Source organism: Besnoitia besnoiti, chromosome IV, assembly GCF_002563875.1.
Source record: "Besnoitia besnoiti strain Bb-Ger1 chromosome IV, whole genome shotgun sequence".
Classification (NCBI taxonomy): Eukaryota; Apicomplexa; class Conoidasida; order Eucoccidiorida; family Sarcocystidae; genus Besnoitia; species Besnoitia besnoiti.
The window spans coordinates 793,630-807,965 of record NC_042359.1 but is presented as its reverse complement, the minus strand read 5'-3'; the positions used below and the strand labels follow the sequence as shown (position 1 = coordinate 807,965).

Here is a 14,336-nt window from a genome sequence, read left to right as displayed (position 1 = left end):
GGTGCCATTCTCTCCGGCCAAAAGACAGATCCGCATTCAAGTCTAGTTTGTTCCGTACCCAGAAAATGAAACAACGGCACGCGAGGACTTTGGCTTGTTCACTCGAAACTCGTGCCGTTGTTCGTCGCGTAAGAAACCATTCTCCTTTGTGGAGCGCAGTGGCCTGACCGTGGTGTCCGTACAACACAAATCTGCTATGCAGACCCTCTTCATATAATTTTTGTGGCAGCCTTTGTGCACCCAACGTCTGGTGGCAGCACTTGATCTGCGTGACTATTCCAAGCAGCGCCTCCGGGCGGCAGTCTGCCTTCCATCACGTGCCTTGAGGGTGCTGGCGGCCTTCCAGAAAAGATAACAAAACCAGTCTAGTAGCATGTTAATTAGGACGCCTTCGTCGACTGAAAGAGCTTCATCGTGGACTTGCGCTGTCTTCAGACGCAGCGGACGCCTGCACTGTCACTTTCGAGAAACCTCCTAAGAACTGCAACTTGCGCACCGAAGGCCAGTGTAGAAACATTCCTGCCTTCGATCACGGGGAGCTTCGACAGCCCTTGCTGGCCTCCGACTCCTACTCGTTTGTTTTTCTGCATCAACTTCCGTGTGAATCGTGCGTATCGGGTGTTTTGTGTAACACAGCTGCGCCACCATGTTGTCTCCGCGAGCCCCACACCGCACCGATGCGGGAATACATGGTGCGAATGACAGTCCTGAAGGCGGCAAGAAGGACGGTGGGGACCCGTTTACCGCCTTAGACCTTCTCTACCAACTCCACACTACCGGTCTCAAACTGTGCGTTGACGTGCGAAATGCATCAGCTATCGCGTCGTCGACGACTGGGTCATCCGCTCTCGCATCCGCCCCTTCCCAATCTTCCACCTTGAACTCTCTTCGCCAACAGTCGCCTCCTCCTTCCTCCCACCCGCCAGAGGCTCCCGCGTCTTCCCGCTCAGTGCAGCCTCACTCCGAGTCATCGAGGCAAGACTCCCAACATGACGCATCGTGCCTAGCCACCACGCCCCCCGCTTCAAATGGCGTCTCACCATTGGCGGACGGGTGTGCAGCGCGCGGGTTCGAATCCGTCTCAGCGATTTTGTGCATCCCTCTCAAGACGACATCTGAGGAAGCTCTGATGTCTGTACGGTTGGCGACCCTCGACAGCACGTCGAATGGATCTACAGGCTGCGGCGAGTTTGCGCTGACTGCTCAGAGCGTCACCTTTCTAGGTCCCCCACAAGTAGAGTTGTTGGACTCTGCAACCTCCGCAACAGACATACTCCAGCAGCAGTACGTCCCTGCAGAAAATGGGGACGAAAAGACGAAAACCCCCAACCCTTCGGGCGACCGAGCAGTAGCGCTGACGAGCGCCCGTCAAGGAGGGCCGCCTGCAGGGGCGCCACACACACACACTTCCGCTGACATCTCAGCTTCCGCCGACCAACAGCAGCAGGATTTGGCGTCGAATGTAGGCGACTCGGTAGATAAAGAAAAGGCGTGTTCCTTCTTAGATGTGGTGAAAAGTACGCAAGTGCCATCCTCATCTCCGGCATGTCCCCCTGAGCCGTCTCCTCTGCGGACGGGCGCTGAGCATTCTGCTTCGCCCTCCTGTCACACCACACCGTCGACTTCGCACACTGGGGCGCGACGCAAATCCTCGCCTGGCGCTACGCCCCTGGACTACCCTGGTGCAGCACAGTGGAAAGGGACCGACATGTCTCTCCCCTCTGTCTCTGCGACCGTGCCTCCTCTCTCGTGTGGCGTCACAAACGAGGAGACTGTTTCTTCTGTGGCACCTGGAAACTGTTCGGCCGTTCTGATCAAAGGTTCCTGCGGGTTAGAGTTGTTAGTGCGCCTCCGTCGGCGAAACTCCGAGTCTCCTGCGCTCACCGAGAGAGCAGAGGAAGGTCCCCCTCCTGGCCTTGCGACGCCAGCCCATGACCTCCCAGCAGCAGTCGTGTATGAGAGTTTGAAGCTGCTCCAATTCTACAACTTCCGGCCGTCGGCGCTGCTGGCTTCTGTCTCTGGGCCACCGTCCGCCTCTGTAAGCCCCAGTATCGCACGAGCCGTGTCCGGCCTTCAATTGCAGGCGCTGAATCAGGGAGCCCCGCGGGCCTCAGACATCAACAGCCTGGCAGGGGGGTCAGAGCGAGCCGCGCCTGCAGTGTCGGGGTCGCCGCCGTTCAGTCAGGAGCCTGGACCTGAGCGGCGGGCCTTCACGGAGACCACAGATCCCCAGGGGCGCACGGACCAAGCAAATTCCAAGCAGAATGGCACAGAGCCCGATCAAGCGCCTGGGGAGGGTCGCGTCTCTGAGACGTGTGCAGCCGCGGAGACGAACCAAATCGCTGGGTCAAACACGGTGATGGGCCTTCGCGCTGGCTCGGCGCCGACGTCGACGCCCTCCACTGAGGCCCTGAAACAACTCAGCGAGAGCCAGCAAGAGGCACGGGGACGGGCGAAAGCGAACCAAGACACGCCGGACAGCGCTATACACGACGCGCGCTGCTCCCGCGGCTGCGCCCAACGCTTTACCAATCTGGCAGCCGTCCTTCGCGCCACAGCGGGCCTTCAGGTGAGTCTCTTCCCACCCACATATCACAAAGACTCCACTCCCAATGCGACGCCTCACATGACATGGGGAACCGATACCCTGCCTGATGCTGTGCGTGCGCCACAGCCGTTATGTAGCCAGTTCCTTTCTGCGCGTTGCGGTGTAGAATCAGCTACGATTATGTGTCGTGGCAGAAGGTTCTATCCTAGTGGTGTCCCCGAGACAGCGTTCAAACCTAGTCGCCTTCTCTGTAGGCAGGAGCTTAGTCGGCAGTGGGTCGCCTGCACTCTCTTGTTCAGCGCGCAAGTGAGTGCAGGAGAGACAGCACCGACGAAGTAGCGGTCAATCTGAGTTCACGCACGTTAGCTGCAACGTTTTTTGTTTCGATATACGATTGCAGGCTTCACACGACGAACTGTCAGTGAGGCGAGAAACGGATGGCAGTTGTCCGGTAAATCCCGCAGACGCCAGGGCATCCACAGCGGCGCATGCGCAAGGCCTCCACACATCTGCATCGCCCTCGGAGACGCTCTCCACCGACGTACAGGCACGGGAGGAGACCGGAGCGGCTGCCGCGGCTGGCAGCGTTCACAGTCAAGCCGCCCCTACTCCTTCGAGCGGCGCGGTGCTCTCAGCAGCCGCGCAGCGTCAAACGCCGAGTAATCAGGCCCTCCGCGGCGGCCAGGCTCCTCAGTCCCGTGGAGGGTCGAGCACGCCTTGGCCGTCGGTCGACAGCAACGAAGTGACGACAGCATCTTTGCTCGACTCGGCGCCGCCAGCAGCCTCGCACGAAGCTGGTCAGCCACTGAAGAGTGCAACCGAAGACGAACGGCGGCACTACGAGAGTGCGCCCATCGCTCGCATTTCTCCGCAGGACCCTGTCGACGCATCTCGCCACCGCCTGGCAGCTGTCGCGGCCGCAGCGCTGAGTGCTGCTGTGGAGCGCAAGCAGCGCCAGGCGCAGGCAGAGCGTCAACTGGCAGAGGCAGCACAGAACGCCTTTGCGTTCGAGACCCAAGCCACAGCGGGAGGGACCTCAGGTGTCTACTGCAGAGGCGTCGCACAGCGGGGGCTACCGCCGGATAACTTTTTGCCCGGACGAGCATCGGTTGAGGGACAGGGCGGAGAAGGGAGTAGCCGCGGAGGCGAAGACTCCTCACACCTCCCCTGTCGGCTCTCGCACGTCGAGAGGCACCCCCCGCCGTCACGGGCGGCTCCAGTCCAGCGTCCCCCGTGCCCCGTCGTCTTTCTTGGAAGCAGCCAGACTGCCACCGAGGACATGGACGATTCTCAGGCGTGCCCACAGGCAGCCGAGACTCCTGAAGAAAGTGTGCATTCATGCGCCGAGCTAGGCATGCATAGGGTGCCCGTTTCGCTGTCTGCAGGTCGGCAAGCCATCCTCTCGAGGAACGGGACTGGAGGTCCGCTGCGGAGAGAGGGTGACAGCGAGTGGGCATCGTCGTCTTTGTGGGTTCAGAGAGGCCTGGGAGACCTGCCCCGAATGCCCCGAATGATGTCGGTCTCCGATGCGGAAGACGAAGGAACGCTGCTAGACGTTGCCGGGTGCAGAGGATCTCAGGCTGCTGACCACCGTAGTGAAGGCGAAGGAGGTTCACGACGGGAGGCGAGCGCCCACTCGGCAAGGCAAACAAAGTAAGAACACTCGAAAGCCAGCTGCGTTTCGTCCCGAGGATGTCCGAGGGACACAGCAGGCTTGTGTCTCCTGCGGAAACAGAGTTCCTCAGCCCAGTTGTCGCTGAATTCGCTCTTCAGTTCGGAAGTGTGCATCAAATGCAGCGGCGATCGGTGCTTCAAATGAAGCCCGCATGCGCTTCGTGGATGGCTAGCGTACCTGTCTTTTCGGCTCGGAGGCCTTCGCCTCTCCGCAATATTTAGGCGTGCGTTGCTGCTTTGTCACTAATGCTTCGCTACGTCTTCCGCATGACTTGCGCGCGGCCGCTCACGCGTAACCGTCTGACGACTTCCTCCTGTCCGTTGCCCTCTTCACGATTTAGCCGACCTGCACACCTGGTGCCGCAGCATGCCTCAACGTCGGAGTGATAGAGCTCGTTCCAAGTCCGTCTCTAAGTAACTGCGTGACATCAGTTTTGTTTGCTAGCCTGTGTCTCTCTCCCAGGATCATCCTAACATCCCTTTTGGATGCAGATGCGTATCCCTGCTTCGCGTTCTCGTGCTCCTTAGAAACGAGTCAAGTTTTTCGTTCGGCGTCCTGCTGGGATCGCGTTTCAGTGTAGCCCACGCCTTGCGAACGTCTCCTGATATTGTTGCTGACAATCTGCGGTGGCCGTCTGTGTTGCGCTTGCGCAGCGCGCTGCTAGGCAACGCCGAGCAAGCCGCAGAGAGTGCTGTGCGAGGCCGCCAGGCTAGATACGCTCCCGGCGCCCAACAAGCGTCTGCGTTCGGTCGTGGTGAGCTTGCGGAGACTCTTTATCAGCTGTGTCGTCTCTCGGCCGGAAACCCAGCCAGAGGCCTCAACGGCACACCGGAGCGAGGCTTTCAAGCGCAAGACGTGGCAGGCCTGGAGAAGGCGAACACAGCCGAATGCAGAACGCGACAAGCTCCGGACGCACATCTTCACCAGATGCCGCTTCAGACAAAAGCCGCTGGCGCATCTACGGGGGCCCGCCCCCAAGGCTCCGCCCTGTCTGCCGCCCCGCGGGCCCCGGTACTGGAGCACCTGCACTACGCTCAAGCCGTCGCTAGCCTCTGTCTCAATCCTGTCGACGCCTCGGCGCTGCTGCAGCAGCTGAAGCTCCTGCTTGGAGGACATGCCTTGCCCGAGGACCCCCACGCCTCGACAGCGGCGGCTGCTGACCAGCGTTTCGGCGTTGACTGCAAGTCGGGGTGTGCGGCAGAGGGTCCGACGCCGCGAACCCTCGAGACTGCGTCGACCGGCAAGACCGGGAAACAGAAATCCACTTCGCGGGCCTCTGCGGCAAATGCTGGGCTTTCCTCAGGCGTTGACGAAAGTCCCACTTCGTCCAGTGCATCCGTCGCGGCCCTTGCCGCCGCGGTGGCGGCTGTGCTCGAGTGGAAGAAAAGCCAGGCTACGCAGTCGTCTGATGAGAAGCCCAGCACTGCGGAAGGGAGGAGAGGCGCGCAGGGCTTCCAGTCTCGCTGGCAAGCGGCCGAGGACAGCAAGGACAGGAAGGACGAAGCAGGATCCGAAAATGTCCACAGGTCCCCGGAGGCTACTATCGGCACGCAGGCGGCTGTGAATTGGCTGAAAGAAGAGCCAAGCGTGACACAACGCGGCGCGCAAAAACACGCGCTTCTCGGCACTGTACGCACTCTTCTGGCTCCGTCCTTGACGTCCAACAGCAACTTGGCAAAGCATATGCCTTTGCAGCAAACGCTTCTGCAGCTGCTCGCCCGCCACCGTCACGATGCGGAGGAAGAAAAGAAAGCAGAAGAGGACCGCACCGGGCTCCGCAGAGACTCTGCGCTCCAAGAGGCTCTACGACATAGTAAGGGCTCCGCAGGCACTCGCATGACTAGGGAGAGGCCCCGATTTGCGTAAATACTCCGAGCATTTAGCGTGCTTCCCACGCGCAGCCTGATAGCCTTCATCAAGCAGACTCCTGCCGCGCTCGTGTTCCTAAGTTTGTAGGACGCAGTACACGAAGGTTTATGTGAACGGAAAAGAGAGGCCTCTTGACGGGGAGGCCCAGGTTCACGTGAACGGGCAGGCTTTGCCTCGCCTTGGGATCGCTCGCCGGGAAGGCAACTAGGAGCTCTGGAGTAACTGCTTGTGGCTTGTTCGTTCAGGCCCGGCTCCGCTGGAGAACTCACGCTCGGCCTGTGTTGCTGTCGTGGCCTCTTCAGGCCTCTCAGCATCCTCCCAGGCTCCATACCGGGATCTGCAGACCCCTGCGGCTCCGACGCGGGCTTCTCGCGCCGGCTCCGGCCCAGGGACTGCAGAGGGCAGCTCTGAGCTAGCGCATGGGCGTCTCGAGGCTGACCAGCCTGCCCCTCTCGACGAGTGCAAGCGAGGGGCTGCGGGTGGCGCGCTTCTCCCTCCGCACGCCGCGCTAGATGCGGCAAGCGGCGCTGACCAGGAAATTGTGGAGGTAGGGACCGCGACGAAACACTTCTCTGGACGTCTAGATATTGACGCTTTGGATGTTGTTTTCCCAAGCAAACGTGAGCTCATTCGTTGCTCGATGCACGTCGTCGCGCGCGGGTGGTAGAAAGGCCCATGGAGGGCAGGGGGGGGGCGGGGGGCTAGGAAGCCTCTTGATGCAGAGGAACTTCCCAGTGGACGGGGTCAGTCCGTGTGAGTACCCCGGGCGAGCCGGTGGCGGCGCCTTGATCTGTCTGCGGTGTGACTCCTCAGGCAACGGCGATTGCCGTGAAGGCGATCGGGCGCCTGCTGACGCTTCGCTCGTCGCGTCGTCGTGCTTCAGTTCGTTCGGCCGCGTATCGGACCGCTCCAGGCGCAGCGACCGCTCCCGAACGGCCGACAGAAGATGCCGCTCCAGAACTGTTTCGTAAGCAAGTCCCGCGATGGGCGCAGGAAACCCTCCCACAGTCTCACCTGTCTTCGCTGCTGCCCAGCGCGCCGGCGAAGGAGCTGAGCCCTCCGCAGAGTGCGGGCGCTCCAGGGCCCGTGGCCCTGGCGGCTACGCTACTCACTAATGAGGCGCTGGCGTCGGAAGGGCTTCGTCTCCTGTCCCGCGCAGCCGCGAGCTCTGAAGCACCCCGCGCACATGCAGCTGGGCCTGCGTGCGTCGACAGCAGCAGCAGAGACAGCCAACGCGAAAAGGGGCAGCTGCGCGACGACAGACTCGCGTCTACCTCGCTGGCGTCAAGCAGAGCAAGCTCTGACCGCGAAGACCGCACAAGAGCCGCTGAGTGTTTGAGCAACCGGCCTGGAAACCCGATTCCTGGAGCCCGCGCCGCGAGTGGCACCCCAACAAAGACAACCGGACTCGCGGCACTTCGCTCGCAAGGCCTTCTCCTTCTGCAACAACTCGCCAAGTTGAATGGCTTGCCCGAGGCCGCCCGCTCCCTCGGCCCAGCGGCCGCGAAAGCAGACCGCCCCTTTTCTGGAGGCAGCGGGGCGTTGAGTCCACGTGCGCCAAACGCCTCCGTTCCAGCAAGCGACGATGACTCCAGTGCGGAAGGTGCGCCGCTTCAGGCAGCCGCCACTCGCCGATCGCCCGCCGCGCCGGCGCCTCCCCTCTCCGCCTTCGACGCAGATGGTCAGTGTCCACCAGGGCCGCTTCGTAGATGGCTGGCGCGAGCCTATAGTCTCGCAGCATTTTGACTCTGTCCTTGCAAAGAGTCGCGTTTCTGATGGGCGTATAAGAGTGCCTGGCAGCTTGCAGCCATCAAGCGTGTGACGCTGCACCGGCGTCGCCAGCACGCCTTCGGCTCCGCCGGTCGTCTGCTCGCCGGCCTTAGAGTCATCTACGTATGCAAAGTTACATGCCCAACGCGTGAGTCTTCTGCGCTTTAGGGCTCGCTTGTGTCTGTCCTGTAACATATCCAGAAGAGCAGCACACCTGTCCGGCACCGCCTCCATCGCCGGCGCACGCTCCACTGCCGGCGCCCGACGGCCTGCTCGACTCAACTATCCTGCCGGCCTCTGCGCGGCTTCAGCAACAGACGACGGAGGAAGACCGCGCCTCAAGCCCCGGAGAGCTTCCCGAGGACAAGGACGAGAAGGCGAGAGAGCTGGCTCATCAGCTGCTGCACAGCTGGCAGTGGCGGTCTGGCGTCGCGCCCCCTGGTGAGAAATCGAGGCACAAACCAGGGAACATAAGAAAATGAGAAGCACACAGCGTGAAGCAGACGGTTCAAATCCGAGAAAAGAACAGCGGCTCAGCACCCGATGCGGTCTATGCAGTCCAAGAGATGTGTGAATGCCAATAAACACAGGGCGTGCACATCGGCGTTGTCCCTTTCCGAGGCGGGTCACCCCACGATGGCAACTCGTTCTCGTCCTTGCCTTCCCTCCGTGCTCTCTTCGCGCAACCAGGTTGTGGTTTTTCCCTCGCAAATCCGCTGCAAATGCTGTCATCTACCTGCTCAGTTGTGTCTTCCTGCCTCGTCCACGCACAGGACCAGGCGACGCTGGCGTTCTCCAGATGCTGTTGCAGGCGCACGAGTCGCTTCGGCGATCGCTGGCCTCGGGCCGCAGCGCAGAGGCCCGCTCTCCTGGTCACGCTGAGAATCCTTCAGAGGCGTTGGCGGCCTCTAGAGAAGCGGGCGCCTCACCACGCGTCTCTTGCGGCGTGGCGCGGGTGTGCGAACCCGGCGAAGTCGCCAGACTGGCGCAGGCACCGGCAGCTGCCGGCGCACAAGGCGGCATCAACGGTAGCGGAGCTCCGCATGAAGGCCCTGCCGGCCTCTCGGGCAAAGCAGCACGTGCGAGAATCACCAATGACAAGCAGCTGCATGGCTCTGACATCAACACGAAGAGGTGCGACATCCAAGCATTCTCTGCTGAGCAGAGACGACGCGTGGCGTATCTCTGTAGTCTAAGCTCCAGGGCGGGCGGGGGGGACGTGGCATCCCCGATGGGTCGACTGGTGAGACATGCTCATCGGCGTAGTCATCAACAAAGAGACGAAGTAGCTGTCGTAATCCGCCTGATGCTCTGCCGGCGTCTGCGTGTGTACCCGATATGGTTTCTCCTGTCGGGCTGTGCACGCGCACCATCTGTGTTTGTTTCCTCTGCAGCCGGTCGAAGCCGCTGAACCCTTACGCTGTGCCCTTTGTTCCACGTCTCGCTGTCGCGACTTCTGCGGTCGCAGAAGCTCCAGCAGGTTCACCTACCCCAAGCAATGGAGTGACGAGTGAGCTCGAAGTGCGGAGCCTCGCGAACGCGTCTTTCGCGTCCTCGGTCTCTCCGTTTCAGGCTGCGTGTGCCTCCTCAGCGTTGCATGCGAGTAACACCGAACCTGGTTACAGAACTAGCCAACTTCTGGATTCTGTAGCTCCTGGTCTGTCTGGCTCGCGCGAACAGCAGGGGAGGGCTTCCACTCTGACTGGCCAGAGTGACGACCAGACTCTGAAGCTACTGCCGGACGCACCCCGCGAGCAAAGTCTTCAGAAGCGCCTCCAGACTGCGGTCGCTCCGCGGGGGATCACTCGCCCTCGCCGGCTTTCGCAGGCTCCATTCGTTCTTCCAGAAGACTCGCAGGCCTTTCTGGCTGCGCTGCGGAAGGAACTGGCGAGCGGAAGCGAGCCCGACGAACAGCAGGGTCGAGGCGCTCTTGGCGCCTCAACTGTCAACGCACACACTCCCGAGGCCCTCGGCCTCTTAAGCAGGCTGAGTAGAAGGCGCCCGGCGGACATGGGGCGCCACTGGACGGAGCCGGAGCGCGAAGATGTGCATCGAGTGAGAACGAACTCATTGATTGAGGACTTGCTTCAGCAGGAGGGGAAGCTGTCGGCGGAGTCAGCCTTGACGCAGAACGTCATGCGCAGGCTGAGTCTGCTTCAGATGAAGCACGAATTCAAATCTTCTCCGTACGTTTTGCCATTCCATTCTCCCGCGTGTGGTACCGTCGCCGGCATGCAAGGGAAAGAAGTGGCCTTTCTACAGAGCGCTGCAAAGAATCAGCCATCGAAATGGGGCATCCAAGCGGGCGCATCTGAGTCGCTTCCTCCCGAGGTGAACCTGGCGGACGGAGGTGTTCACGAAGCAAACTCGAGATGGACACCGGAACAGCAGCGAATGCAGCACCAAAGCGTAGCAAAGACCGCCACGGCACCCGGCACTCTCCTCGCATCGCCTGAGGCTCCTCACGCGGTTCCCTTCAGCTCCGAAAGGCTGTCGTCGACCCTGTCGCAGGCGCGCCTCACGTTGCTTCAGCTTCAGCACCACATGCACGCTTTCCAGCAGCACGGAGAGCACAGGCCATTGCTGCAGGAGGCGTCTGCTCTCGAGCGTCATCCGCACTCTTCGCCCCTGCCTCCCCACGTCACGTCCAGCCCTCCGTTTGGCGTGCACGCTGCGCCCGCTGCGTCCCGGGTCGAGCGACAGCCTCGCGGTGGGGCGCCGCATCCCTCGGCAGACACTGCCGGTGCTTCACGCGTGACAGGGAAAAGCACGGAGAGGCTTCTAACCAATTCTGTCGCCGCGCGTCGAATAATGGAGACAGTGGACAGGGCCGCACTGCCACGCGGGCACGATGCACTCCTCACGAAGGCGTTGAATAGACAGCTGGCAAGCGGCGTCTCAGAAAACCGACCACTCGGCTCTGCATGGCCCAACTCCTTTGCCGGCGACCCAGAGGTGATCCCTCAACCCAAGCGGCCCTCCGACTTCGTTCGTGGGAGGGAACTCCTATCGGCACGCGCGATAGCGAAATCTGCAGCGGCTGCACGTGGCGCTGGAGTTGGAACGCAGCAGGGGAATGCGCCGTGCTTAGGCACCGGCGGCGGTGACCAAGCTGTCGGATTGCAGAGATGCGCCAGCAGACATCAGTCCAGCGGCGGCACACACGCTGTAGAGCGCGATGTTCCGGCGGCAGCGAAAGTGCACGATAAGCCTTCGTCGTTTGCAAACCAGTCCCACTTTCTGCAGATGGCGCTTCTTGCTCTCTCCCGCGGCGGTGTTTCGTTGTCTCCTGCTCTCCTCAACTCCCTCGGCGAGGCTGCAGAGTCTCCAGAGACCTTGCTAGCCCACCTTTGCCGTCTCACCGCCCGCACCCAGGCGGGGCAGTCTGTGAAGCCTGTCGCGCCGTTTCAGACAGGACCTGTGGTTCCCCGCCACGGCGGAGGGGCTTCGAGCAAAGACTCGCACGTGGCGTCAGGGCCCCTTTGTGGCCAAGGGTTGCGAAAAGGCGAGGGTCGAGACAGTTCGCCTGCCCTCGCACCGCTTTCCCGAGACATTTCGCGAGGGCCGGCGGCGACTTACTCCAAGGCTCAGCTTCTCCAGCTGAGTCACCCCCTTTGGCGCCGTCAGCGCAAGAGACTCGGCGCCAGGTCGCGCGCTGAGAACTCGCCAAGCAGCTGGGATGCATCGGAGGACGAGGCGTCACGCGCTCTACGGCAGACTCTCCCGTCCATCGAAAAAGTTAATCATCTTCCAGAGAAACCCAACCCCGGGGCCTACCACCGAGCACCTCTCCCTGCCGGCGCCCCGCTCCAAGGCCTCCTCGCGGGAGCCTCCGGCATGCTGCCTCCCATGCGAGGCAAGCTCCCCGCTGAGTTCGAAGGGAACTCGCAGGGGGTGAGAGATTCCTCGCTCCGACCAGGCTCGCTCGCTCCAGCTGCGGGCGAGAGGGAAGCAAGCGTAGGACAGTTGGCTGCAGTGGAAGTCGCGGCTGAGGCGGTAGGGCGGCCGGCAGCGAAGCTAGCCGGCGACGCAGGCACAGGGTCCAAGGCCGCTGCGGAGAGGCCCGAAGGAGCCGCCTCTTGCGCCTCTCCAGCCGAAGGCACCCGCGGCTCCTCGCAACCTTCTTCGGCAAGCTCGTCGCCGACAAAAGAGGAGGACCCCGCCACCGAGATGCCAGCGAACCACGCAGGGGCCAACCCTCGAAGCCAAGACTCAAGCGGGAGAGAAGACAGAGAGCAAACACACGGCGCAGTGCGGCTGCCTGGCAGACGTGGCAGCGTCCCTGCGAAGGAGAAAGGGAAAACCCAGAAGCATTCGAGGGCCGACGGCGTCGGCGCACAGAAAGCAACTCACGGAAGTAACACCTCAAAGCGACGAGGAAGCGCTGCGATTCCTACCGTCGCAAAGTCGCGGTTGGTGGCATCAGAGGACCGGCACACGCGGTTTGGGAAATGCCGTAGCGCAAGTGACTCTGCGCGTATCTTCGCAGAAGATGAGGCGCGCAACAAACGAAATCACTGCAGTGACAAAGAGGATGCGAAAGAGCCGAGAAACCTGGCCGCAGTTAGCGCGCGGAGGGGCCACACGCAGGAAGAAAACAAACGACTTAGTCACCAGCTTCACCAGGGCGGCGGGAAGAGACCGCGCGGACAGAAAGCCGGTCACAGTCACCGAAGGTCAAGCGGTTCTTCGCAGAATGGAGCGAGTTTCTCTTCCTCGCACCAGAGCAACGACGCCAAGACAAGTTCCGCTTGCGAGTTCTCTGATGTCCCTTCCTCGGTTCAACCAGAGAACGCCCCGAAACCCCAAGAGAATCAGATGCGATCGTCTGCGAATGGGCGTTCTGAAGTAGGCTTGACAGAACCGCGGAAGGGTGATGGCGCTTCGGCTCCAGAGTATCAGCGAACGTAGCCCGTGTGAATTGCTCTTTTGTATGAAAACCTGCGCGCACACAAGCCTGCTGGATTCCCTTGACGCCAGCCGTGCCGGAACGTGTAGAGCCTGTGCATTATTTCACGTTGTGTTCCGGAGTGGGACTGCAACACGTTTGGGTGTTGACGGTACTACCAACACTTTTAGCTGTCTTACGCAGTCCAGTGAGGTGGTGGTTTACTGCAGTCATAAAGAACTTGGTTGTCTGTATCTCATAAACGGAGTCATCTTCAGTAATCTAGGAACTATAATGTCTAGGCGAATCAGATCTGTGCCTAGTAATTTGCTTTTCCGTAGATAGCATCGAGCCGCTCGCAGTCTCGTCCCTTCCGCGGCCGTTTATCAAGGCGTGGAGGCCTCGTGCAAGGGCTACTCAGGTAGAACGCCTTCTTCCGGCTGGTTGGTCACTTCACCTTCTTCAGCCCGTAATGCCTCGGCTGGCCTCAGGGCTGCCTGCATGGAGTGCGCGAACGCCGCTTCAGATGTGTTCTGGGAGAGAGGGCGGATGCTGTTGAGAGACTCCTGTGAGACGAAATACCCGATAGCGTGGAGTTATGCGTGCCCGCGTTTGCATGGAGCCGTGGCTCTGGCTTAATGGCGGGACGCGCAAGCCTGTGCGCTCGGCTCTACGCTTTGCTGCGTCACAAGTGATCCAGATTGTGCTACCTGCAGTGAGAGAACTTCTAAACGGGCTGGAAATGCCTAAGTGAAGGCCAGCCTTTCATGCATGCACGACCACTCCTGACCACATTGTTGCTCAGATGTGCAATCCCGGAAGTCCCGCGGCATTTGACGCCTGAATGTGGCTCAACTGTTTTTCATCATAACATGTGCTCCTACAAGTAGACGGTAGCGTGTGCTAACTCATAAAACGATTTTGTGAGCCACCAGACAAAGCAGGATTCGGCGTTTCTACCGAGTGTCGCCCAGAACTCCTGAGCTTCTCCCGCGCTGCCAACCTCTCTGCCTCCCTTCGATGTCAGCGCACGCTCGGCACTGCAGAACATGAACACTAGGAGTGCGTCAAGGCAGCGCGGACAACGTTGGCAGTGTATCCCAAGTTACGTGAGCGTTCAGGCATTCGGTCCGTTGTATGGAATCCAGGTACGAGTCATTAGCCCATGAAGTGTGCGCAAGTTGTCTAGTCCACGGGACATTTCCAGCGTTTCGGCGTCAGCAAAAGGCGTGTAAAAAATGTTCTCTGCCGGCTGCATGAGACCCGGATAGGTGTCATTTATAACCGATATTTGTTCATTCACTAGGCCCACAGTTTGAAAGCAGTCAAATATGTCAACCTGTCAATCAGCTCGAAAGATGTGCAACCCGGTTATCGAGTGTTAGACGGCCCACTAGGCGTTCCTAAGCTTTTCAAGTTGAAGTGTGCTGGATTTTTCTGAATTATACCTGATAAACATCTGTAGCCAGCGGGCGTATGCTGATGTCGAGGCAGAAAGCGAACGGCATCATTTAGCTGTGACTCGTGCGTGTAGCATGACCACGTAAGCGATTTCGAAACATGCAGCCATCAACTGCCGACGCAGT

The 14,336-nt window shown here is 60.7% G+C and overlaps 1 protein-coding gene across 1 annotated transcript; it reads left to right on the top strand.

Moving 5' to 3' along the window:
• Positions 1 to 646: 646 nt before the first annotated feature.
• Positions 647 to 12,773, top strand: BESB_052540 (uncharacterized protein; the record flags this gene model as incomplete). Its single annotated transcript, XM_029363689.1, has 8 exons — positions 647 to 2,569; positions 2,949 to 4,201; positions 4,799 to 6,036; positions 6,338 to 6,639; positions 6,906 to 7,773; positions 8,064 to 8,303; positions 8,636 to 8,996; positions 9,257 to 12,773. 8 exons carry the CDS (start codon positions 647 to 649, stop codon positions 12,771 to 12,773), a joined length of 9,702 nt encoding a protein of 3,233 aa, XP_029219612.1.
• Positions 12,774 to 14,336: the final 1,563 nt, after the last annotated feature.